Here is a 24090-nt window from a genome sequence, read left to right on the forward strand (position 1 = left end):
TCTTTGTATTCCCTTGGCAGCCCAAGCAATCAACTATCCCAGCCAGCTAGGGGCTGCTTTTGGCCTCTGGTGAACCTCTGGCCCACACTGCCTCTCAGCACTGGCAGTGGAGGGAGATAACCAAGCCATTCACGCCATTTCTGGCAGTTTTCTTGCCCACTCCAGCACTTTATTGCTGGTTTAGGGAAGGCAGCCTGCCCAGAGCTGCTGTGCCATGCAGGACTGAATTCCCTGCTCCCCAAAGGAGGGTTCTCCCCCTGAGTGAGTCCCACTGCTGATGGAGTCAGCAGCTGATGGAGCAATCTGCTGCCACTCTGCCTGAGCGCTCCCCGTCCCGGCTCCCGCAGCCTCACTCAGCCTGTGGCAAGGAGCTCCCTGGGCTGCCTGTCTGCAAGTGCACCCATCTATCTGCTCGAAATCGGGCTTCCAGAGTTTGCAACAGAGCCCAGTCTGCAGCATTCTGAAATAACTCCCCAGGCTGTCATGTTTAAGAAGCAAAACCGTGGGAGAAAGGGAGTGTCCAACCTCCCTGCTCGAGCTGGGCTCCCAGAGGTTGCTCTAAGAGCCATGTTTGCTGGATTCAGCCCAAGGATTTCTTTAGACAGCACAGGGTCTTTTCAGAAGGTATTTCTTGCTGCAGAATAGTATAATGGGCCCTTAATCAGTGCACATGACAAGGCCATTTATCATTTGCAAGCCAAATGTGGAAAGAATTGTGCTTTTATTTTGCCTTTTCTTCTGCCTCCCTCAGAGATCCCTTTTCCACCACTTTCACATGTGCTCTCCAGGATTTCTTGCCCAGAGGGGACGTGTGTGTGTGGGGATAAGTGCTCATGACAGCACTACATCTGCACCTCACATGAAGTGTTCTCAGCTTCCTTCCCATTCCTGCCTAGAGACCTCCTCAGAGATGTGTTTTCAGGGAGCCAAATCTTTCAGCTGATTTTTAAATCCCAGCTAAAGCTTGTCACTTCCCCTTGGAAAATAAGTCCACGCAGAGCAAGCACTGGGAATGCTTTGTCCCGTGACTTGACTTTCTCTGTACAGCAGCCCACACATGAATAAGAAAGCTGGCAAAAAACCCTTCGCAATTTGTAAGCATTTCACATCTACCTTAAGAAAATAATTATGTAAATTCTCTGCTCCCCCAGAGAGATTTGGGATGAGAACTAAAGAGATGCAACACGAAAAAATGCTCAGGGCTGCCATTTTGCACCAGAACTCCTCTTCTGCCCCTACTTCCCTGTCGCTCTGATAACTCTGCTTGGCTCCCACTGCTTCAAACAGGCAGTGGCCACCCTTTAGGCATCTTGGCAAATGGGCTACCCAGGAATTTCTCCCAGGTGAATGCACCCAGGTGGTACATAGCAGCTGATCATCATCTGTTGACAAAAAGCACCCAAAAAAGTGCAGGCAGGTATCCAGAATGAAGATATCCAATAAGCAGGACAGCAGCTTGCCTGTATCACGACACTGTGATCACCCAAAGAAGCTGGCTGTAACGACGACAGGCAAAAAAATATCAATTTCTAAATGGGATTTTTAAGTGGAGGGTATCCCAGTAAACAAGCATAAATCCCTTCCCCTTTGCTCTCCTAATACGTGGCACTCTGGGCTTAGTTCGTACACATCTCTCCCTTTCCCTGTTCCAGCTGCAAATCTTCGTTGTTACTCTGAGAAGGAAAACAAAACCGGGCTCTCTGCTTATCTCCAGAGCTGTGCCCTTCAAGGCAGGGTTTTGTCACTTACATGCTGCTCTCCAGATAAGTGTGATCCAGACAGCGATTTTTCTAAGAAAGTTGCTGAATACTGATTGTCTGATTGCACGTTCCCTGGAGTTCCCCGAGCCCCCACGGCTCATCCATGCAAACAACAAGTTCAGCAAACAGATGAGATGTGAGATGGTTGCATATGAATGACATGTACGTAATTAGTGGTGCCATGTCCTTGATCACGCTGATGGTTCAATGAGGGGGAAGGAAAAGGGAGAATTATTCTCATACTCTCACTGCGTTGGGCTCTCTGGGCTACGTGGAATAAAGTGCCCTGCTGCATAAAAAGGCAATCAAACTTTTTGCCTCGTGGCTCTCGCAATTAGATGCAGAAGGCAAATATAGGATTTTTTTGTGCCGCATGTAGAAATAACCTTTGATTACAGAATTGATCAGCAAAAAGAAGTGACAGATTTTTCAATACTTAAAAAAAAAAAAAAAGAAATCCATCATTAGAGCCAAATTTTCAGCATTTTTCTCTCCCTCCTGCATTCTCACTTTGGTTTTCCTGTATCCAGCAATGCCTCTCAGAGCTCCTTAATGCTCTGCACGAACTTTCGAATTAAAACCTTTTATTTTAATGGGAATTCTAATCCTACCGGGATGGTGTTTGCATAGCCGCGCTTATCATCCCATCACGGGAGGGGCTTTTTTTTGCTCAGGATTTCCTCTGATTCGTGCTCTACAGCCGAGAAGTGAAGGCACCAGAAGAGCTGCCTGCTGCTGAGGAAAAGCCGAGATGTTATAGCCATTCAGTGAATTAAAACGCTGTGGCTGTTATCTGCATTGGCAGCAGAGAATTCCTGTGGGTTTCCAAGATCTCTCACTTTGGCAGCACCTGCACGTGGGAGAGCCGAGGCAGCCTGTGAGAGCTGGCTGCCTCGCTGGATAACCCCAGTGGCAGAGCTCTCTGAAATTTTGCACCATTGTGGAACGAGATCCTGCGACTTTTCGCCATGGTAACACCCCTGTTGTTTTCCTTTGTTGGCAGTGGAAGGCCTGAAAGTGGTGGAGATTGAGAAATGCAAGCGCGACATTAAAAAGATGAGGGAGGAAATGGCAGCGAGAAGCAGCAGGTAAGTTCTGCTTGGGACCTAACCACAGGAACGTGTCTGGTTTCAAACCCTAATGCAACGTTTCCACAGAATTATCTCCTGGGCTTAGAAGTAAAGGAGCAAGGAAACCAACAAGCATCAAGGACAGTGGCTGTAATTTAACGTTTGAAGCTTACAGCCATCCAGCAGTTAAATTAGCTTGGGCCATGGGAATAGAGAAAAAGGTCTTGGGAGTTATTTGTCACCATACAGAATAGGAATTCTTCATCCAGATTTAATGGGAGAGAGAGAATGGGAAAAGAGCTTCTGCACAGTGCAGCCTTCAGTTGGGAACCAGCTAACACTCGAATCAGCTCCAGTATATTCTGGGAAATTACCAAATAAATATGTAGCAGCTCCTCTAATTATGATCTCACGCTATTATAAATCATCCATTTCAAATTCAACAAGAAATTAGGAATTTACTTTTTAATGCAAGGGCTCATTGTGATGGTGAAGCTCGGTTTTGCTGTAATTAAAACACCAGCAGAAAAAACTGCATTTCCTATGGTGTGTGGTCTCAGCTGGAAAATGCCCCCTGTGTCACTGAAATGCCCCACTAGGAGAAACAAATCATCACTGTAAGATTGGGAATACATCTGGGAAGGTTGCTGAAGAGGAATATACCGTGCTGCTCAAAATGCGGGGGAAGGGGATTTTTCTCAGCAAATGTAACTATGCTGTCTTGACAGTCTCTCGTGGGGTCAGATTTTCTGACCTTTAATCAAAACTGCTTCCTACTGAGGGCAGTGGGAGATGTGCTAAAAGATTCAGGCTTAATAATGACTCAGTTTTATAAATGTTGCCATCCAGATATGTCAGGAGGCACAATGATAATTCATTCCCATGAAGTCCAAGGCCAAATTCAGCTGTCATATTAGCATAAATGCAGAGTAACATTGTTAACCTCAGAAGTGTGCCTCAGATTTATCCCAGCAGGATGGAATGCAGTCTGCCCTGTGACTTGCATCATTTGTTATTGGGTTGTGTGGGGAAATCTCGTTAGAAAAATCCGAGCCCAGGTTGGCAGCAAATGCAAGAGCATGTGCGCTGATTTGTGCTGGGTGTGATGTGTGAAATGTGTGTGCCGTGTGTCTTTCCTTCAGATGTGGCAGGGAGCTGGCAGAGCTGAACAATGATGCACAGGTGGACAGGGAATTAGGTCCAGAAAAAGAAATTACGGCAACTTCGTGTTCGCTCAGTTGCCGCCACACCAAATCAGGAAGTACGAGACTGTCCCAGCAGCCATGACTCATTCCCATCCCAGATCCTGTCACCTTCCAATCTGTATTTTGTGGTCTAAACGACAACCTGTTAACAAGAAAAGCTGGAATGGGAGTGTTCCATCTGCTCTGTGCAGCCGGCTCCAGCTGGGGTGTCACCTTCACCGAGGCCTTGTGGTGAGATGTGACAGGCTCCAAAAGCCAGAGACCAGCATGGGGTGTGAGGCTGGAAAGCTGTAGTAAAAGTGGGTGTGGGGCTCAGCTGGGCACAGACACCCACCCTGGCTTGCTCTGAGCTCACACCCACAGCTGCTCCTGCTGGAGCAGGAGCGGGACTCGCTCTGCTCAGCATCACTTTGGTGCTGTGTCCATATGGCTCTGTCACTGCTCTTCATGGTTACCTTGAGCTGCATCTTCCTCCTCCCAGCTGCACAAAGTCCCTCATGCTTGCCCAGAATTCTGCCCATGACTATCAGCAGCCTGTGGGTTTGGGTCCCAAAGCAGCAGCTCGATGTGGATACAACACTGAGGAGAGGACACTCCTTGATGGGTCCGATCAGGAGCTGCTGAGGAATGAGATGTGGTTCCCTATTCCAAGCCACCACATCCCCACAGGAGCCAGGCCACCAGCCTGTGGTGCCCCCAGCCTAGGGATGCTTCACTCCAGGGTGGCTGAGCAAGCCCTCTCCCATTGGCATGAGATATGTGTGGGAACAGAGGCGTCCCAGCCAAGTGGAAATGTATTTGCTCTCATTTGGACTTGTCATCCCTTGTGCAGTGTCATTTGCTAGATAACGCACTGTGGTTGCAATTAGGGATCACATCTCAGTTTAATTAATGTACATAAATATGTGTGAGAGCCTATATTCCTTCAATAACATCACATTGTACACAGCTGTATGGATGTTTACCTATTCTTATATTTACTGTCACATTACCAAATGACAGAGTAAGGCCGAGCAGCCAGGTTCATAAAAGCACAGTGAATTGTGTATCTCTTTCTTTAGAAGAGCAAAGCAGCCCCATTTGCATCCTCCTCAAATTGCTTTTTTTTTGCTTGTCTGCTTTTTGCACTCCCCACTGGCAGATGCTAATAGCATGATGGTGTCATTTAAAATCATGATCATTTGCAGATACAGTTTTACATTTGTGAAGGTCTGATGCATCCTGGCTCTGGTGTGCTCCCCAGTGTGCTGGGATGAAGGCTTCAATATCCTACTACAGCTGGGAATTAGAGATAGCTGGCTGACCCTCAGCTAACCCTGGCAGTCAGCTCCAATTAGGGCAAGGAATGCCCCAATCTCACTATTTTTATCCTACTAATACCCCACACAGTGGAGTTTTGAGGAAGCAGCTTTAGAAATGATTAAGACAGCTTTTCATCAACTGAGTCTCCTTAAACAGGGCAAGAAAAGGCAGCTGGATGAAGTCAGCTGACAACCATGAACTGTAAAATGACATAACTTTCACAGGATTCAGACACTGCCACCAGAAATGAGAGCAGACATCAATGTTAAGAGGAAAAAAGAGACCTGGACTAATTCCCAAAAGAGAAGAGAATCACTAAAAAGAGATACAATACAAAATATAAGAAATAGTCAAAAATGGACAAATAGAGTTAATGGAATGCTTTGCTTGGCTTCTTTTGGGAAGTTTCTTTTTGCTTCCTTTGGCAGGAGGCTTGAAAATTGAGAAAGGATAATCCAAATGTTAGGACTACAGGGATAAAGCCCTGGAAGTGCTCAAGGCCAGACTGGATGGGGCCCTGAGCAACCTGGCCTAGTGAGCAGCATCCCTGCCCACGGCAGGCCGGGTGGAGCTGGATGAATTTTAAGGTCCCTTCCAATCCAAACCATTCCATGACTCTATAAATGCAAAATGCAGTAAGATTGGCCTGACATGAGAGTTAATGAAGTCCATGTGGACAACTAAGTGGGAAAAGCCCTTCAAGACCATCAAATCCAGCCTGTGACTGATCCCCACCTTGTCACCCAGCCCAAGGACACAGAGTGCCATGTCCAGTCCTTCCTTAAACACCTCCAGGGATGGGGACTCCACCACCACCCTGGACAGCCCCTTCCAATGTTTGACCACCCTTTCAGGGAATGAATTCTCCCTGATGTCCAATCTGTTCCTCCCCTGGCACAGTTTGAGGTCATTTGGGAGAAGAGTCCGACCCCCGCCTGGCTGCAACCTCATCAGGGAATTGTAGAGAGCAGTAAGGTCCTCCCTGGTCCTCTGCTCAGATGGGAAAGCATCAGCTTGGCTTTTCCACATGCGGAGGAAAGAAGAGCAGATAACTGGCAGTGGGTGCTGGTGTTAATAACCAGGCAAGTGTTAATTGCCTATAATTGCTGGCAGTGCCTCCCTTCCTGCAGGATCAGGGAACCAAGCAGAGGCATCTTGCCAAGTCCATGCCTCTCTGCTGTTGTCCCACACGAGGGGCAGCAGCTAAAGAGGTCACACCATCAAAGTGGAAGTTCTTAAGGGCTGCAGCAAGGCTCAGTGGGTGCCTTCACCAGAAAAGCAGCACAGGTGTGCCGGTCCATACCCAGCGTGGTCCCTGGCAGCCCTGGGGAAGGATGCCCACCATGGACAGAGCAGGCTGCTCCCTGAAATTTGCTCGGTTTAAGGAGAAGTGGTTGGGTATCCATGGATACATGCCTGAACTCAGATGCTTCTCTCTTGAATGCAAATAGACTGAGAAAGGGCAACAGGGGTGTTGCACAAAGGGAGAAAATCCTGAAGAGGATGACACTTCCAAAGCATTTGACCAACACTGCATTAGAAAGGGAGAGGCTGTGGAGTGGGGTGATTCTCTGAGTGGTGCCTACTGGGAGACCAGAGCACTTCTGGCATTTTTTGAAGCACTGTGCTTCTGTTTCCTCAATGTTAACAGATGAATATTTCATTTCAGGACTAACTGTCCCTGCAAGTACAGCTTTTTGGATGAAAACAAGAGGCCAGCTCCCCGGCGGGATGTACCATCCTACCCAAAGGTACCACACAATCCCTGCTCTTCCCATAACCCTACTGCATGGCTGGATCCTGACAAGCTCTGCTTTACAATGTGTGACTCCTTGGCCATTAATTCCTAGCTATTCTAAATCCAAGGTCTGATCCAAAACTCCTGCAAGCCAATGGAAAAAGCTGTCAGTTGCCCGCGGTGACTTAAAGTTTAATTCTCAGTAGTCTTTAATACTTGAAAGCTCATTAGTGTTTGAAATGTTAATGAACATTGTGCATTCATCAACATCTAACGATCTTTTGTCTAGTTGTATTTGTTTATTCTCCCTGCTCATAGCAACAATCAAAACCACCCTGTAATGCTGTGTTCTGATTGAAAGTCGTGCTGCTGCCTGTTTTCTCCTAATGGATTATTTTTTAATTTAAAAAGTAATTTATGGGGATGCTTCACCTAGGGAAACAAAGAGAAAATGTGACATTGGATTCTCTCCAAAATGATTCATTGTCCCTGTGAAAATGAGTTAGTGTATTTGCTAGAGAAAACAGTAATGCTGGAAGAAAAATGTCTCCTGGGCAAGTGAAAGTACAAATCCACAGTGATGAATGAGGCTGAAACCATGAAGAGCACAGGGTCTGTGGTCCCAGAACCAGCAGTCTTTGCCCACAAGAATTATTAAAAGCTGCCCAGTGCCCAGCTCAGACCTTGACAAAACACCAGCTCACACGTATGCAAATCAAGGTTTAACCGTGGGCATCTCCTTGCACACAACAAAGCTGGCTCAGCCACCCTGAATCCTCATGGTCCTGTGTGATGCAGGTGCATGACACGGGCACGGCTCTGTGCACATTTGTCTTCAGAGCCTTGCAGAGCCTTGCAGAGCAGTAAATTCTGCTGTTTATGCTGCTCTGCCTGGAAAAAGTGACCTCCACTGACGCAGAGACTGTGGGACTTCTATTTCTTTTAATTAACTTTTGCCCAGGAGGCTTGTGCTCCTGACACTAACACGATTTAACAGAACACATCAGTTCTAAGCCAGACTTTTTCCCCTGGTAAGTATATATGTCAGATTAAACCTTGATGGACTGCTGCATTAGGATCTTGAATTAAGAATAAGGGCTATGAAGAGTTGCACTGGTAGTTTTACTCTTCCATTGAAGAGTAAACTGGTATTTTGTATTTCTGCGTTATTCCTAGACCAAAGCTTATGGGATTTTGGGGTTTTGGAGTGATGCCTTGAGAGGCCTCCTAGAAACAGAGACTAGACAGGAGTAAGGGAATAAGGTACTTTATTTGAAGGGCCTTCAAAGGTACCCCCTGGGGAGCCAGAGGCCACTGCCAAGATGGACCCCAAGATGGACAACAGGTCACGAGTTCTTCACACTTTGATAGGTTTGGTTCATTTGCATATCAGGGTTAATTCTACAATTAAAGCTTCAGTTAATGATGTAATTCCCCTCCACTTGCCCCCCTTTAGAGGCTTTTGGTTTATACTTTCTGGGCCTAGGATGCTCTGGGTGTCCTTGGAGAGCAGGCCTGGAGAGGCTTTGTTATGTCTGCCTAGCACGAGAGAGCAGAAATTAACAGGCTACAAGAAACTTCAGAGTTACACTCTAAGCAGTACAGGATTTGAAAAATATAAAAGTTAAAACCTAAGGCATCAGGAGATTTGTGAAATTTTTTATCAGCTGTCAGGTGCTGGATTTGTCCAATGCCAATGAGGCTGAAGGAAGACATCACTGCAACACCAAACCTGTACTGCTAATTCGCTGTTTTCTTGCAGAAAGTCACACTAAACGTGCATTGTATATGCAAATGCAAAACTCCTTGCCTTCTGAAGGAGGAAAATTAATCTTCAGTGGTGTTCCTCCTTGTATTAAGTATCAAACAATTTGATGGCTCAGAAATTGTCATTCACCTGCTCAGGAGAGTAAACCCAACCCAGAGACAGCCATGGTAAATGGGCCAGTTGAAGACACAAGGTTTTTGAGTCCCAAAACCACTGATGAATAGAGTCTTGAACAGATGAATCTGTAGAGTCCTGATATCCCCATGTCTTCTAACCCTCCACATCCCTTTTTTTTCATTTTGTACACAGCCGTAACTGGTGAATGAGCTTGATTTTGTTTTAAGCTTCTGAGCGTAATGATAAAAAATCACTTGAATCTTGCAGGCCGACAACCAATTTGAAACTGTGGGCACTCTTGAAAAAAACACTCAAAGTGAGAGCATAAATCATCTGAAAATAAACATATCATCCCCACCAGCTAATTTAGCACTGTAAGCAGAGACACTTCACACCACCCCTCCCTAACGGGCAGCTTCGAGTGCCTCTGATGCTCTGCAGGCATCAGGGATGGGTCTGTGCCCTGTGCCTTTGATTCCCTGTGCTGGATTTAGCCATGACCCTGTCCCTAACACCTCCACTCCCTTTTCTCCCAAGCCCTGCTCCACAAGGATCTGGCCCAATGTGCAGCTGCAAGCTGGTGGGAAGGGTGAGGAGGGTTGGGTGGCCAGAGGGAGAGATCATTTGCTCTCTCCTTGGGAAATGTGGTTCATGGCTCGTGAATGGAACCCCGGCAGTCCCTAGGACATGCCAATAGCAATTCCCATGCCAGGGACACCCTTGTTTACAGCTCCTGCCTTTCTGTCTGCAGTACATGCTGTCCCAGGAGACCATTGAGGCTCTGCGGAAACCAACCTTTGATGTCTGGCTGTGGGAGCCCAACGAGGTGAGGATGCCACATTAGCTGGGCTGGCACTTTCTGAGGGCCAACAAGGTCAGAAGAGCCCTTTGAGACAGTCTGCAGGGTCTTTCCCTTTTTCCTGCCCCTTACTCTCTATACATTTATTTTATTTCCATACCACACCAGAATGCAGTGCTTCTTCCTAGCAGATGCCAGGTAGCTTATGCTGCTTATCATATCCTGGCTCCTCTTTATTTGCTCTTTAATCTCTTCCTAGCAGTCCCTCAACTGGTGCACTGTCATTACTGCCACATGAGTTCTCTCATACCACTTTATCTGAACAAATCGATCCCCAGAGAAGTGTGTGCTTAAGCACATCATCAATAAGTCCACTCAAATCAATAAAGCAGCAGGCAGAGGTGCAGGCACTGATTCACACCCCTTCAGCTGAGGGTTTTTCTGCAGTTTGTTCTGAAGAGGTTGCAAGGCTGCATTCACAACCAATTGGTATCTTCTTATTGCTTCATTTTCTTCTTTTTTTTACTGCTATTAGTGTTTTTCATGGTTCATCACTTGTACTGCAGAAGGTTCTGGAAGGTCCATGAGTGAGCCTCTGTGGAAGCGTGAAGGAGAAGGATGTTAAGAGTCAACAGTTTATAACATAATGTAAAACCAGATTTAGCAAATAGTAGCAAACCTCACTTAAGAAAATCATAATGGAGGACAGGACTAAACCAGGGGTTTAGTGCTGGTTTTTGGCCAGGGAAAAGCTCGGGTAGTTCTGGAAGCAGCCCCCGCAGCAATCACCTTAATTAGCTCCTCCATCAGAGGTTGTGCACGCAGAGTCATTCTGGCTCAGCATCACAAGGAAAAACACCCCATGCACATCCACAGGAACAGCATATTCCCTTCAGGATATTTCCTGTGTCTGGTAGACCAACAGAAGGGCTCTCTGTTGGCTTTAGGTCCATCTCCCATTCGCTGAGGCTGGCAAAGCTTTCCTCATGTGGTCAGAGGTGCTCCGCAGCCACTGCTCCCTTGCCAGCTCTTTCCCTCTGTGCCATGGCCACAAATGCCTGTCAGGTCTTTGCAGCAAGAGGGAACTACAATCTGACAGGTGGACCATAACACTGCTGGCTTGTTGTTGTTCTGACTGTTAAGAAAGAATGAGGAGAGACATTATCTGTGGATTCCTGTGGGCCAGGGGACAGTGCTTTAGCACAGTAACTCGTTCAGAGGGCTAGGAAACATTATATGGTGGCATGAACAAGGCAAACAGGAGGGTGTGGAGATTAAACTTGCCCTGCAAGGAGGAGTCTGCTCAGAAATGAGATTCCACACAAGCTGTGGTGAGCCGAGCACCATATGGGTTTATCTCACCCTCTTAGCTCTGCTTTATGTTTACAGAGAATATTTCAATTCTGTCAGTGCTTGTTTAGCAGCGAGTGTTTGCCCACGTGCTCAGTGTGGGACAGGCAGGTCATAAACCACAGTCATCTGTAAGCAAATGAATAATGTGCTCTGCAGCATCTCAGTAAACCGAGCTTTGCAGCAAGCCTGGGTCCTCTTTCTCAAATGCCCTCTCACTTTTCAAGCCCTAAAAGAATCCCATATTCAAGCTTATGCTGCTGACCAAGAAAGCTAAACATGAAAACTGAGGTTGTCCTGTGTTCAGGGGCAGGAGTTCTGTGACTGAGAGTCGCCTCGTCACTCACCCAAAGCTCTCTTGGCAACAGCTGCTTTTCTAAGGATAATTCAGCAATTCTGGATAAAGATTATTTTCTTGGAAGGTCTTCTATGAAACTATTGCAAAACATATATTCTACCAGGACAAGGGGATCTTCAGCAAAATGCTGTCTGTGTGATCTGAGCAGAATTCAGCTCATGGCATTGTCCCTCAGGTCTTGCAGGAGAGTCTCTTCCTGTTTGGATGACCCAAAATCAGCCCCGTTATTACTCTGTGAATTATGTTTATTCCCTGGATAAATACAGTTTCATTATATTAAATCTTTTTTTCCTGGTGAGTTTCTAAGAGCCTAAATAACAGAAAACTAACTAGAAATGCCTCCAAGGCTGTATTTGTGACACTATACTCGTCATGTTGAAACCCCTGGGTTGCTTTACAGTCTAAGAGCTGCATTTCCTAACACAATGGCCACATTCAATCCCCTGCAGATTTGGCCTTCAGAAATGGGAATGCAGATAGTACCTAAACTCCTGAAATCCAGGAAACCTCTTAATTTCTGATTGGTGGAAGCTGTTAAGCGCCCAAACACTTGAGATTATCAATATCTTTTGTTTCCAATTCTTTCAAGCCCAGATGATTAAATGTGCTGCTAAATTGTCTGCATCCCCCTTCCTACTGCAGGTGTTGTCTCAAAAGGGCTGCCTGCCCTTGCATTTCAGCTTTTGGGACTCACAGTTACAGTCTCCATGAGGGGATGATCACAAAACTGCTGCAATTTTGTAGGGTTATAATGGGAAATCTTTAAAACAAGAGATCTGAGCTAAGATGGTGGAGTTAGGAGCTCACAAGAAGTCATAAAGAAAGAAGGTATTGACACATGTCTGAAATAAGTGTTTCCTTAGGGATCTCTTATTTTCTGCTGTCATTTTCTATCCAGCTAGAGCCTGATTCATTTCTGTCCAGCCAGGGCAAAGCTCCCACTGGTTTCACTGAGCGATGGAATACATCCCGGCTGAACTAGAAAAACTGCAATACTCTTTTTTTTGTGAGCAGGAATTGCTGTGATACACACGAATCACAAATTACCAGAGTGCTGGTGTGCTATTCAAAGCCCTGCACAAAACCTGTGAAGTCAACAGCAGCGTCTGCTTCAAAAAGCTTTCAGACCCTCTCTGTCTCCCCTCTTGCACTGTCTTTAATCATACAATCTTTGAACATCTTTTTTTCATCTAAAGAGGGCTCTGCAATTATTTGATGCTTGCAAGGGGGAAATTCATGTCACAGGGTGTCCTAAAGGGATATTTACAGAGTCAACAATAACCTGCCCATTCCTGGCTGCAGATGCTGAGCTGTTTGGAGCACATGTACCACGACCTTGGGCTGGTAAAAGACTTCAACATCAATCCTATCACACTGAAGAGGTGGTTGGTGAGTATTTCAAGTTACTGGTGTTGGCAATTTTTCACATTCAAAAATCAATAAACAAGGCATTTAGTCATGGAATTAACATGACTCGCATGAGTAATCCCAATGAAAGCAGTCAGTCTATACAAATTCTTCAAATTTAAGTACTTCAGAAAATGTCTGCATTCTTGTGGTCACAAATGACTCTTTTTTAACTGTTTTGCATTAATTTGCTGAGGTTTCTATTACTGAAAGCAGTTCATTTCTGCTGAATGCTCTTGATACCTACTGTAAACGGAAGCAAGACAAGTGTCTTCAGATATAGCTAAAAAGTGCTAATATGTGCAATAATCATTCAGTGTACTAAATCACAGGGAGTAAAAGAGCAAGGCAGGAAGGAAAAGGAATTGCTGAGAAGGTAACTTTTCTTTGCTTCAGTCTTTGATGTGAGAATGTTGCAGAGATGCAAAATGTGAGAAAGATGAGATCATACCAAAAGTGAGATGTCTAAGGGAGAAACACTGGAATATTTAAAAAGCAATGAGTTTTCAGGTCCAAGGGAGAGCATAAGAAAGCGTTTGCTAAAAAGCTGAAGATTATATTGGCTTTCTTAGAGAAAACCCATCATGTTCCTAGAGGACTGTATAACAGTAAATATTTTATCCATTGTCAAAAAAGATCCAGGGATAGCCTGAAGAATTATAACTAGTAAAAACTTACCTCTGTGTCTGACAAATTGATTGAGACAATAATTAAAAACATCATGGTCTGAATTCATTACACAGATGTTTCATAGGATTCCTTTAGTAAAGACTTACATCTCATTAATCTCTTCTAATTCCCTGAGGAGTTTGCAGAGAATAGAGGGCACTGTTCTAAATGGATGTAGATGCCTAAAAAAATTTCCCAGAATCAGGAGGTGGCTGGAAAAGACAAAGAAAAGACTGGGTTCATCCCGTGTTGCAGTACAGCAATGGCAGGAGGCACGGGGCTGTCACTGCTTGGTGCCCTGCTGCAGGAGGGAGCCAACGAGGCACAAGGCTAACCAGAGCCTGGAATAAGGGATAAAATGTCACCACAGAAGGCAGAAGGCTCACCTGGAATTTATTCCCAGCAAACTGGTGAAGCCTTTTTCGAAAAATGGTGTGACTGCATTAAAGGAGATACCGAAAATGATCTAAAGCTGGTAAATCTCTCTCCGAAGAAGGCAAATGAAAAGCTCGGTGGTGTTGACCTTATAAAGCAGCTGAAGACAAGGGGTGGGATGAAACCCAATACAAACAAGGGTAACACAGAGGCGATAAAACAGAAGATCTCTTCCTCCTGTTTCACAGCCCGAAAACATGGGAAGCAAGGTGATATGTCAACACACACCAACAGGCCACCCACACACATTGCTGCAGGCAGCTTCCCCTAGCTTGTGTCTCCAAGCAATTTGTCACCACTAACATTTAAGACAGCCTCACTGAGCAACAAGGGGAGTTTGTTGTGTATTTTCTACAAAGGTAAGCCAGGGTGAGGTCTCCTATCTTCTTGCAGAAAGAAAGATGATTTTTAAAAGCCTCAAGGGCTCTGCTTCAAAGCAAGACACTTCCCCAGGCACAGTATGAGCATCACTTTGAACTCAAGTGGGAGAGAAAAAGCCACCTCATGCTTATCCTGGCTTTCTTGCTCCCACATCCACTGGCTACAGAAATCTTCCAGGAAGAGAAGGAAAGAATGACTAATGCAACCCAGTCACTCCATCCCTTCAGTGCTCTGAGTCAGGAGTCCCCTGGGATGCTCTGGGCTCCAGTGCTGGATGTATACATTACATCCATGCAGTTCTGTGCAGTGTCATGGGTGTCCATGTGTAGGCTGGGAGATACTCACCACCTGTGAGCCTGGCTGACAACCATATCGTGCCATTCCTTTTGAATAATGAAATGTGTTTCTAAAATCTTTGCTGCAGAATAATCTGAGCAGAGCTTTTGCAATGAAACCCACAGATACTGAATAAGCATTGAAATGCCAGAGTTCTCTTGACCTTATCCAGGGCTTTGAGGCTTCCCAGAAGTCAGGTGATGGGTTAAAGGGTTTGATCCTGATGGGGTGTGAGGAGTCATAAAGTAAATTCACTATTTAGCTAGAGAAGGGGGCAGGAATTCTGTCCATGCCATTAATTCAGTCCCAGAAACTGAAGCATGTGCATGAGGGCTCTCTGCCTGGAGGGGTTCAGGCTATGGAGGAGGATTCAGCAGAAGGGTCTGACAGTGCTGCTGACTCTTGGCTGCTTAGTGAGGGACAGGAAGCCAAAGGAGCATTGGAATAATGACCGTGGCATGTGTTAACCCAGCTGTGCCAGCCTTCCTCAGCCAGCCTGGCTGGCAGGAGCCAGGACACAGGGATGGACAGGCTTCATCCTGCCTCTGGAATGAGGGCAACCAAGCCAGGATATGTAGGAAGTTAAACCACACAACAGTGGCTCCCATGAGCCCATAACAGCTCAACCTCTCCCAGGCTGCCTGGTGCAGGAAGCCCACCCAGGTGTGCTCCACATCTTCCCTTTGCCAAGCAACGTGTCCCAAAGTGCCACCTCTGAGCATTGGCAAATGAAATAACAGCCACATTTCAGCCTTCAAATATCAGAGCTGCAGTTTGTACTCAGCAGGAGACGGGGACATGGGTGGGCTCCAAGCCCTTCACAGTCCCCAAAGTCACCATTTAGCCACTGCAAGGTTTGAAGTACAAAGTCAGGATGAGAGCAGAGAGTCCTGTCTTAAGGACTGAGATGCAGCTGTGCTGGGATATTTGCCCATTGCTGGCTGGTATGAGAGGGGATTTTCTGTGAGCTTTACTTGCTGGTGAATTCTTGGAACACAGAAATCTCACCTGGGAAGGCAGAAAGTGTCAGAGGCCTCGTGCTGTCACTCTGTCCTGGCAGAGAATAATCCTGGGCTCCACAGGACTCCTTTAAGGATATACAGTGCTTGAGAAACAGCTCTGCCATCTCTGACAGCTTCATTCCCTCTCTCTGCAGCTGTGTATTCACGACAATTACAGAAACAACCCTTTCCACAATTTCCGGCACTGCTTCTGCGTGACCCAGATGATGTACAGCATGATCTCGCTCTGCAGCCTCCAGGTATGACCCCCCTCGATGGGACCACTCCATTTCCATCGTGAAACCTGTGCCAGCTCTCTTGCAAAATGGGCCACCAGCCTGCTGGCCAGTGGTGGCCTTTGAGGAGGCTGCACTTGCTCAGTCCCTGGGCACACAAGGAGAGGTGTTGCTTTTCCACCTCTGGCTGCCCACTCAGCCATCCCATTCCTGACCCCAAGCACCTACACAGCTTTCTGAGGCTGCTGGGAAGGTAGCTTCACCTCCTGGATGGCCACAGTTTGTACACTGCTGGAGTGAAACATTTAGGAATGACAGCCAAACCCCTACTGAATTATGCTCTGTGGGTATGTTCTTTGTTTGGGACACAAAATGTTCCCACAAGAGGCGTTGTCCAAATGTGTGCTTGTACCTGTGCTTGTGCCTGGCATGTATTGTATGCTGAACACATATTTGACCTTTATTTTATCCCAAAATTCATTCACTGTCTGGATAGCCTGCGCTCATATATATATTAATTTCATTCTTTACAAAACCGCTTTTATTCACTTTAAAAACCCCTTTCTTCTCCATAGTTAAACATATCAGTTACTGGCCTAAGTCTGTTTTCTTGGCAGTAGCAGTATGAAGAAAAATTTGCTTTAATGTAAGTCTGGGCTATTCAAAAGCTGTCGGAACACAACATTTAATTTTTCTCGCTCTTTTCCTAACTTCAGTTAATGCAGAATGCAATGGCAATAGAGCCATCTTCCATCCCTCCCTTAAGTAATCGGGTGCTCAAATGACTTTTAAGAGACTGTACTAATGTCTCAGTGCTTTTATATGATCTCTGCAGTAATAGCAAGTTTCAAGGAAATTGCCTCCTCTGAGCTGCTGTTATTTAATGCAACAAAGGCAAATCTGAGTCATTTTTACTGGAAGGGAAGGCAGGTCTCGCGTTCTTGGCTGAAGTAAATTCACCTAAGGAAAAATGCTTCATTTTGCTCAGATTTGCATTTCTCTAAAAAGTAAATATGTCTGGTTTCTTCATTTATTTTGATTTATAGGGATAGAGGAAGTAGAAATCATAATACTAATTTCATGTTTTGTATTTTACAGGAGAAATTTTCCCAAATTGACATTTTGATTCTCATGACTGCAGCAGTGTGCCATGACTTGGACCATCCAGGCTATAACAATACGTAAGTCTGTTCTCTTGCTTTCTCTTCCCTTAAAATCTATTGGGAAGGTAATACTGGTTGGCATTTTTTGGTAGATCAGGTTTTTCTTCTCACAGCCTGACCTTTTCCCAAGGCCCTGCTGTTCACTCACACATGGGCCAAAGCAGAGCTCAGGTCTGGGTTGGGGTTTGCCAGCTGTCCTTGATTCTGTAAGGAAAATGTCTTTTTTCAGATTTCTATTCCAACACTTTTCCCCCCAACTCCTGAAAAAACAAGGTAAAATATTTGACAGCTGGTAACAGAGCTATAAATTATTATAATGGAATAATTACACTAAAATGCAAAGGGGGATTTAGCTTACACGTTATTTCATAATTATAAATCATGAAGTGCATTTTACTCTGTTTATTATGATGTGAGGAAATTATTGCCATTGACCCATGGACACTTTTGTGTGCATGTGAAAGGGAGAGAATCTGATCTATTTGTAACCATTCATTAAATAAGGGCAGAACCCAGTTCTGACTGGGATCAGTGAGAATCTCTGCATTTGCCAATAGTGGGAATTAAACCCAGAGAGTTCCTTCTGGTTTTATGTCATTTTAAACTAGAGATGTAGTAAAATTTAAAGAAGGAAAAAAAGCCTATAGGGGAAGGTTCATCCACTGAATGGGAATCAGCGCCTGCGATTACATTAAAGTAACACCTATTTTCTCCGAAAATCTGATTTAATGCCAACAACCAAAAAAACCAAAGCTGCAGCTAACTGAATAAGCATTGAAAAGAATGTAAGCAAGAGCAAGCAGCATGGTTTGGAGCAGCTGGCGGGTGTCTGCAGGAGTTTTTCCCTCACGGTTTTCCCTGCCCTCAGCTACCAGATCAACGCGCGGACGGAGCTGGCCGTGCGCTACAACGACATCTCCCCGCTGGAGAACCACCACTGCGCCGTGGCTTTCCAGATCATCTCCCAGCCCGAATTCAACATTTTCTCCAACGTGGACCAGGAGCAGTTCAAACAGATAAGACAGGTAGGAATGCTGCTCCTGTACACACTGTTCCTGAGGATGTAAACACGCACGGACTTCCCTGCTTCACAATGAGAGTGATTCATTCTCCCTGGAGGGTAGGGCTGAAAAAGCCCCTCACGCTGGAAGGATCCGAGAGGGATTCTTGGAAAACTTCCACAGCAGCACTCCCTGGAATGCGTTGCTGAGGAATAATGAGTACATCCTGACTATTAAAGCCTATAACATTTTGGGGGTAGATATTTATGTTGTTGGAGGAGCCAATTAGCTGTGACTGGGGAAGGATTAAGCTCTCATGGCAGAAGTTTATGCTTTAAGGGAACACTGTATTAATTTTAAGAGGGGCTTCAAAGGGGGAAAAGATTTGCAATAGCAGAGCCCTTGTACTGTTGGAAGAGGCCCTGGTGCACTGGGAGTCACCACAGTTGTCTCTGAGGCACTGAACAATGCAACAATTCCTATTAGGGCTCTGAGGGCCAAAATCCAGTCTTAATTTCCACATTACACCTTCCTTACGCACCAAGTGGAGAAGCCTGAAGGCTGATTGGAGTTCCTGATTCTGCCAGCGTGTGGGAAACTGGCATGGTCCCAAAATGGGTTGTTGTGTTTGAAAACCCACAACTTTCAATTAACCACATGTTTTCCCATCATAAACTCTGCATAGCAGGAGGATACAGAGCTCCTTGACCACATCTGAGTGTTTTAAAGCCCTTAATCCAAAGAGGATGGGCACAGCTGACATCCCCATCATGATTTTTGTCTCAGGGCCACTAAGAGTCAGCGGCAAAACCCACAGTGCTTTCCAAGGAGATGAAAGTGGATCTTGGCAGCCAGAGTGCGGCTTTTAACATCCTGTTGTACAGTTTGCTTTTCTACAATTAGTCAATCAGAAAGGGAAAACCTCAGTGTCTCTGGAATATCACATAATACCATGATCCTCATGTACCATGAACTCTTTATAATCCTCTTCCAGTTTCCTTGGCAGTTTCAAGTCAGAAACTTCCCCTTCCAGCATGAACAATTCAGTGCATCTGAGGCATTTCGTGTGCAAGACAGACCCTTCTTGGCTCTGCAAGAGCAGGCTTTGTAAGGAATGTCAAGTTAATATGTGAACATGTTTTCTTTGCTAGGGGATAATTACATTAATCCTGGCTACAGACATGGCGAGACATGCAGAAATAATGGACTCTTTCAAGGAAAAAATGGAAAATTTTGATTACACAAATGAAGAACACATGACCTGTGTAAGGAGATTTTGTGGATTATTTTATATTTTTTTTTTGTGCATGGAGTGAAAGCTTGCAGATTAACTTTTGTTTGTTTAAAAACCAAGATTCAATATACATTATCAAAAAAAATAAACCCTCCTACATTCTCTGCCCCACCAAAAAATAATTACTATTTGGAAGTGCTCTATATTAAATAGGTTATTCCAGCTTTAGAAATCCGGGAGTCCCATCAGGAAAATAAAAGATTTTACTCTATCAGGTCACAAATTCTTATTGTCCTGTACTGTGGGGAATAAAATATTCACAAGAGTGCACACTGCAGTCTCCTCTACTTCCTAATTGCCTTTGATTTCCAGGGAAATCTTTTCCCAGCTGCCTCCCCAAGTACTCCACAAAAAATCTTAATGGTCACTTGTGATTGAATCTCCTCATGCTGCAGATAAGGGCACATCCCACTGTGACACATCCCAGTGCTGCAGACTGGGAAACCGAGGCAGACAGGGGATAAGTGATTTACACAGAGAGAGGGAAAAGGATCCAGATCATTTAAGACCTCTGGTTTAATCCTGAAACTGTCCTTTCTGGTTGTCCTTTCTGCCTCCCACTGCATTGCAAGGACAGGGGTTGTGGAGAGGGGGGGAAAGGGCTGGCTTTAAGACTGCAGCATTAAAGTATTATCCACTTTCAGCTGAAGATGGTACTGATAAAATGCTGTGACATCTCCAACGAAGTGCGCCCCATGGAAGTAGCAGAGCCCTGGGTAGATTGCTTACTGGAGGAGTATTTTATGCAGGTAAGAGTGAGGGAGAGATGCAATTGCACAATTGCACAATTTTCAGCTATTTCCACATCCCACAGGTGCTTCGCTGCCTGACAGCCCAGTCTGGTTCTAGCTCTGAACTACCTGGTCTGGCAGAAGTTTCAGTGCCTGTGGCAGGGGGTTGGAACTGGGTGATCTTTAGGGTCCTTTCCAACCCAAACCATTCTACGATTCCATGGAAAGCTTCTGTTACAGAAAGTCAGAGAAGGATGCCAGCAAGACAACCTGCTCAGGAAGCAGGTGGATGCAGCTGATTTTTCTTTTAACCATTAGTAAAGAAGGAGATGTAATTTCTGGTTGAATACCTGAAAATAATCACTCTCTGGAGAACGATGAGGAAATCACAGAACTATTCCTTCTCTTTGAGAGCAGCAAGAGCCATTACCAGCTTTCTGAATGCTCTGATATATTTTACCTCACAAGTCCAGTGCGTTTGCAAAGGGAATTGGGCTCCCTGTAAGCATGGAGGTGAACACTTTGATGCTGGTGCTGAGCAGAAATAACTGAACAGAATTCTCTTTACTCAGATGTTGCTCTCAACAAAGCAGATACGTTGGCCTGAGGGAAACACGTCACTATTCTGTGCTATCTTCAAACACCTCTGTGATCTGTATCTGAGGGCTACTGCTTGGCTTGGTGCATGACTCTCCTCACAGCCTTCTAGCCAGGACTAATATTTGCTAACTCTGGGTTTGTTCCAGAGCGACCGAGAAAAATCTGAGGGGCTCCCAGTGGCGCCGTTCATGGACCGTGACAAAGTGACCAAGCCGACGGCACAGATCGGATTCCTGAAGTTCGTCCTCATCCCCATGTTCGAAACAGTGACAAAGGTAAAGTCACCCAGGGCCAGAAACCAAAGAGGGGGAGAGCAGAGCGTCAGTGTTTGCCCCACCAGGTGTTTAGCTATCCAGGGAGATGGGGATGTACCTTCCACACCCCGCCTGCCACCTCGTTTTCAGCATGTACAACTAAATAATGCAGCAAGTTAAGGAATGCAAAAGGAAATGTCGATATTCTTTCTCTTGTTTCTACCTAGCTATTCCCAGAAGTGGAGGAGGTGATGCTCCAGCCTCTGTGGGAATCCAGGGACCACTACGAGGGGTTAAAACAGATAGATGATGCTATGAAAGAGGTAAGCTCCAATTATCTCCTTGATATAGTAAACATCATGACTGAATAAGCCAAACATTATAATTAAGCAGCAGCTTAATTCCAAAACAGTGGGAATGCTTATGGCATCATCATTATCCTGAGAAACACATTCATTACAGCTGGCTGGAGAGAGGTGTGTGCCACAAGCAGTAAGAACATGTCCTTGCAGAGTCCACCAGGCTCCACACAAGTATGGACATGGGAAAGGAGCTGCTTGCAAGGCACAAACCCCAGGGATAACCCCCTGAAGGGAGCACATTGGCAAACACCTCTTCCTGGGGGGATCTGCCCTCCCTTCCTTTGGGAAGGAGTTTGCCTGGGTTACACTGCAGCAAAATGTCTGGGGTTGGGCAGTTCAAGGCTCTGCAGCACCAGTTGCATGAGTTTATTTTCTGGGAGGGAACTTACAGTCACGTGTGTCATCAAGGACGTGCTTGGCATTTTATGAGGAATCACTCTGTCACGCAAAGCACCCAGGAGGACTAAACACACAACCAGTGAAGCCCTTTTATGGCCCACCGGGGACCTTCGTGTACAGAGCATCTCTCATTTTGACATGTGAGGCTCAGGGGAGGTGGGAATTCCAGGTAACCACGTTTGCTCTCAGCATGTCTGCATTGTCTCAGGAGCCTGGCAGGGCAGACACCAGTGCTCAGGGCAGCAGTCACAGTGCTGGTCCAGCTCCCTGCAGCCTGTGGCAATGGCCCTGCACCCCTTCCTTGCACACCTCTTCCAGTGCCTCTTTTCCCTGCTGACACCCACAACAAAACCTGCCCAAATGGCATCACCGAGCAGGGGTTTTCTGACATGAAAGAATTCATCAGGTAGTCAGGGTACTATCAGCCACTCCATCATAAAAACAGATTGGGAAGTGCCCTGGGGCACCAGCTGTACTGATATTGTTTGATACATGGGTAATGAAGGTTTCTTCACTTGATCATCCATGAGTGGAACAGTAGCTTTGCTGTAGCTCCCATCTCCTCCCAGGTGCTTTGGAGGAAAAGCCCCTCAGCAGTTCAAGTACCAAGGCTTGTTGATCAAAGAGCACAGGCTTTGAGGGCACTAAGTTTTAAAGGAGAGCAAAGTCCTTTAGGCATTTCTCAGTTTAGAGAGGAGCATTTCTCAAACAAGGTCAAAAGAACTCAAATATGACTGCCAGACTTTCTGATTCTTATTCTTATTTCAAGTAGAGCTGAAATTTTACTTCTGGTTTACATTTTTATACAAACTGATGGAGCTTTAATTATAGTATATTGGCACAAGAGGTCTCAGAAAAATAGGAGCTGCTTGAATTCAGAAATATCCTGAAACAAGAGGATTTAATTAATAATCTGAGAGCCTAGTACAATAGCTGATGAGAAAGACTGAGTTCTGTTTACTCAGGACATTCATCCAGAGCTGTTTGGATGAAACAATGCCTGTGATATTCCAAGCTGCTGCCTATTATTTCCCAGGAAGTGCTGCACATGGCTTGTGGAGAGCTGAGCATGGGGCTGGCAAGCAGCGCTGTGAGTGTGAGTCAGGGGGATTAATCCTGCTTTGCTCTTCATTCCAGCTGCAGAAACAGAAAAGCGAAGCTTTGACGACCAGCAGTACTGAGAAGTGAGACAGAACAGCCTTTGAACAAAAAAACCACGAGCCCTGAGGCTACTCTGCTTTTGAGAAATGCTGTACTTGCCAAGCAGACGTGGTGGCTACATCAAAACCCAAGTGGAACCATACAGGGAGAGGTGGCAGGGATGGATCCGCAGCCCGCAGCCTCCTCACAGAGGTGCTGCTGCCGTCGGACACCGCGGGCTCCCCAGCCTCTGGCATTCCCTCCACAGCCTCCTGGCAGGATTCCCCAGGCTCCTGAATTCTCGCCACAGCCTCCTGGCAGGATTCCCTGTGTTCCAGCATTCCCACAACAGCCTCCCAGCAGGATTCTCCCTGCGGACACTGCTCAGGCTGCAGCCCGGCTCCAATCTTCAGCAGATCTGCCTTTTTGGTGACCAAGATGCCTGCAGCCTGCAGAGACAAATCAGAGTTTAGCTAAGGAGCCTTTTCTGGGAAATGATCCACTGGCACCAGGAGTGGTTTTAGTCAAGATACTCTCTATATGTGTACAGCAGTATGCTAATTACAGCATAGCTCACCAGATGCTTATACACCGACAAGGGTCCTGGCATACATTTTTGTTTGCCTGGTAGGCTCTAATGACACATTTCTCTGCATTATTCTCTGAATTTTATAGTGTTCACAGTACATTCAGAAACCCAGCATAGTGGATGCAATTTTCTCTTTTTGTTGTTTTTTTCTACACTAGAAGAAATCAGAAGAAACCTTAGTGAGTTTGCAGGGTTGCTTTGTGGCCTGGTACAGCTGGACACCATGGGGTCCTTCAGCACGAGCAAAGAAGGGAGCACAAAGCTGAAAAAAACAGGGTGCAAACACATTTTTATCCTTGTTGATGCAAAAAAAAAAAAACAACAAGAGACACCTTCAAAGATGTACAGATTTTTTTTTTTTTTACTTTTAAACTGATCTGCTAAATAATATATTCTTCTACAGAAATGGGTGTTATTGTTTCATTTTGTGTATGTGTTGACATGAGAACTGTCCATGTTCCTAAACACCAAAGCTCCCATAATGAATACAAGGTAAGGGGCTGTACAGGAGAGGAGAGGGACGGTTCTTCTTAGAGGAGAAGCCTTAGAATTATTCCTGTGGTACATCACGAGGAGCTTCAATTCCATTGATGGTTTTGTGATGGCTGGGAGCCAAGCCCTGCCC

At 45.6% G+C, this 24090-nt stretch overlaps 1 protein-coding gene across 5 annotated transcripts in view; it reads left to right on the top strand.

The window, feature by feature from the left end:
* Nucleotides 1-23871, top strand: part of PDE9A (phosphodiesterase 9A) — a 49508-nt gene extending 25637 nt beyond the window's left edge. For 4 of the 5 annotated variants that reach the window (XM_042033822.1, XM_042033855.1, XM_042033831.1 and 1 more), the window contains 12 exons: nucleotides 2764-2848; nucleotides 7007-7088; nucleotides 9712-9786; nucleotides 12770-12856; nucleotides 15852-15956; nucleotides 17031-17113; nucleotides 17964-18120; nucleotides 19248-19361; nucleotides 20035-20139; nucleotides 20868-20996; nucleotides 21203-21298; nucleotides 22874-23871. In XM_042033822.1, coding sequence (XP_041889756.1) covers nucleotides 2764-2848; nucleotides 7007-7088; nucleotides 9712-9786; nucleotides 12770-12856; nucleotides 15852-15956; nucleotides 17031-17113; nucleotides 17964-18120; nucleotides 19248-19361; nucleotides 20035-20139; nucleotides 20868-20996; nucleotides 21203-21298; nucleotides 22874-22924 — 1169 coding nt within the window. In that variant the 3' untranslated portion in view covers nucleotides 22925-23871. Of the gene's footprint in view, nucleotides 1-2; nucleotides 2578-2763; nucleotides 2849-7006; nucleotides 7089-9711; nucleotides 9787-12769; nucleotides 12857-15851; nucleotides 15957-17030; nucleotides 17114-17963; nucleotides 18121-19247; nucleotides 19362-20034; nucleotides 20140-20867; nucleotides 20997-21202; nucleotides 21299-22873 lie in introns of those variants that run through there. The other variant, XM_042033846.1, reaches the window with a different exon arrangement.
* The last annotated feature ends 219 nt before the right edge of the window (nucleotides 23872-24090 follow it).

This window comes from Corvus kubaryi, unplaced genomic scaffold, assembly GCF_017639235.1.
Source record: "Corvus kubaryi isolate FWS band 111438036 unplaced genomic scaffold, C.kubaryi_AGA036_p1.0 133, whole genome shotgun sequence".
Taxonomy (NCBI): Eukaryota; Metazoa; Chordata; class Aves; order Passeriformes; family Corvidae; genus Corvus; species Corvus kubaryi.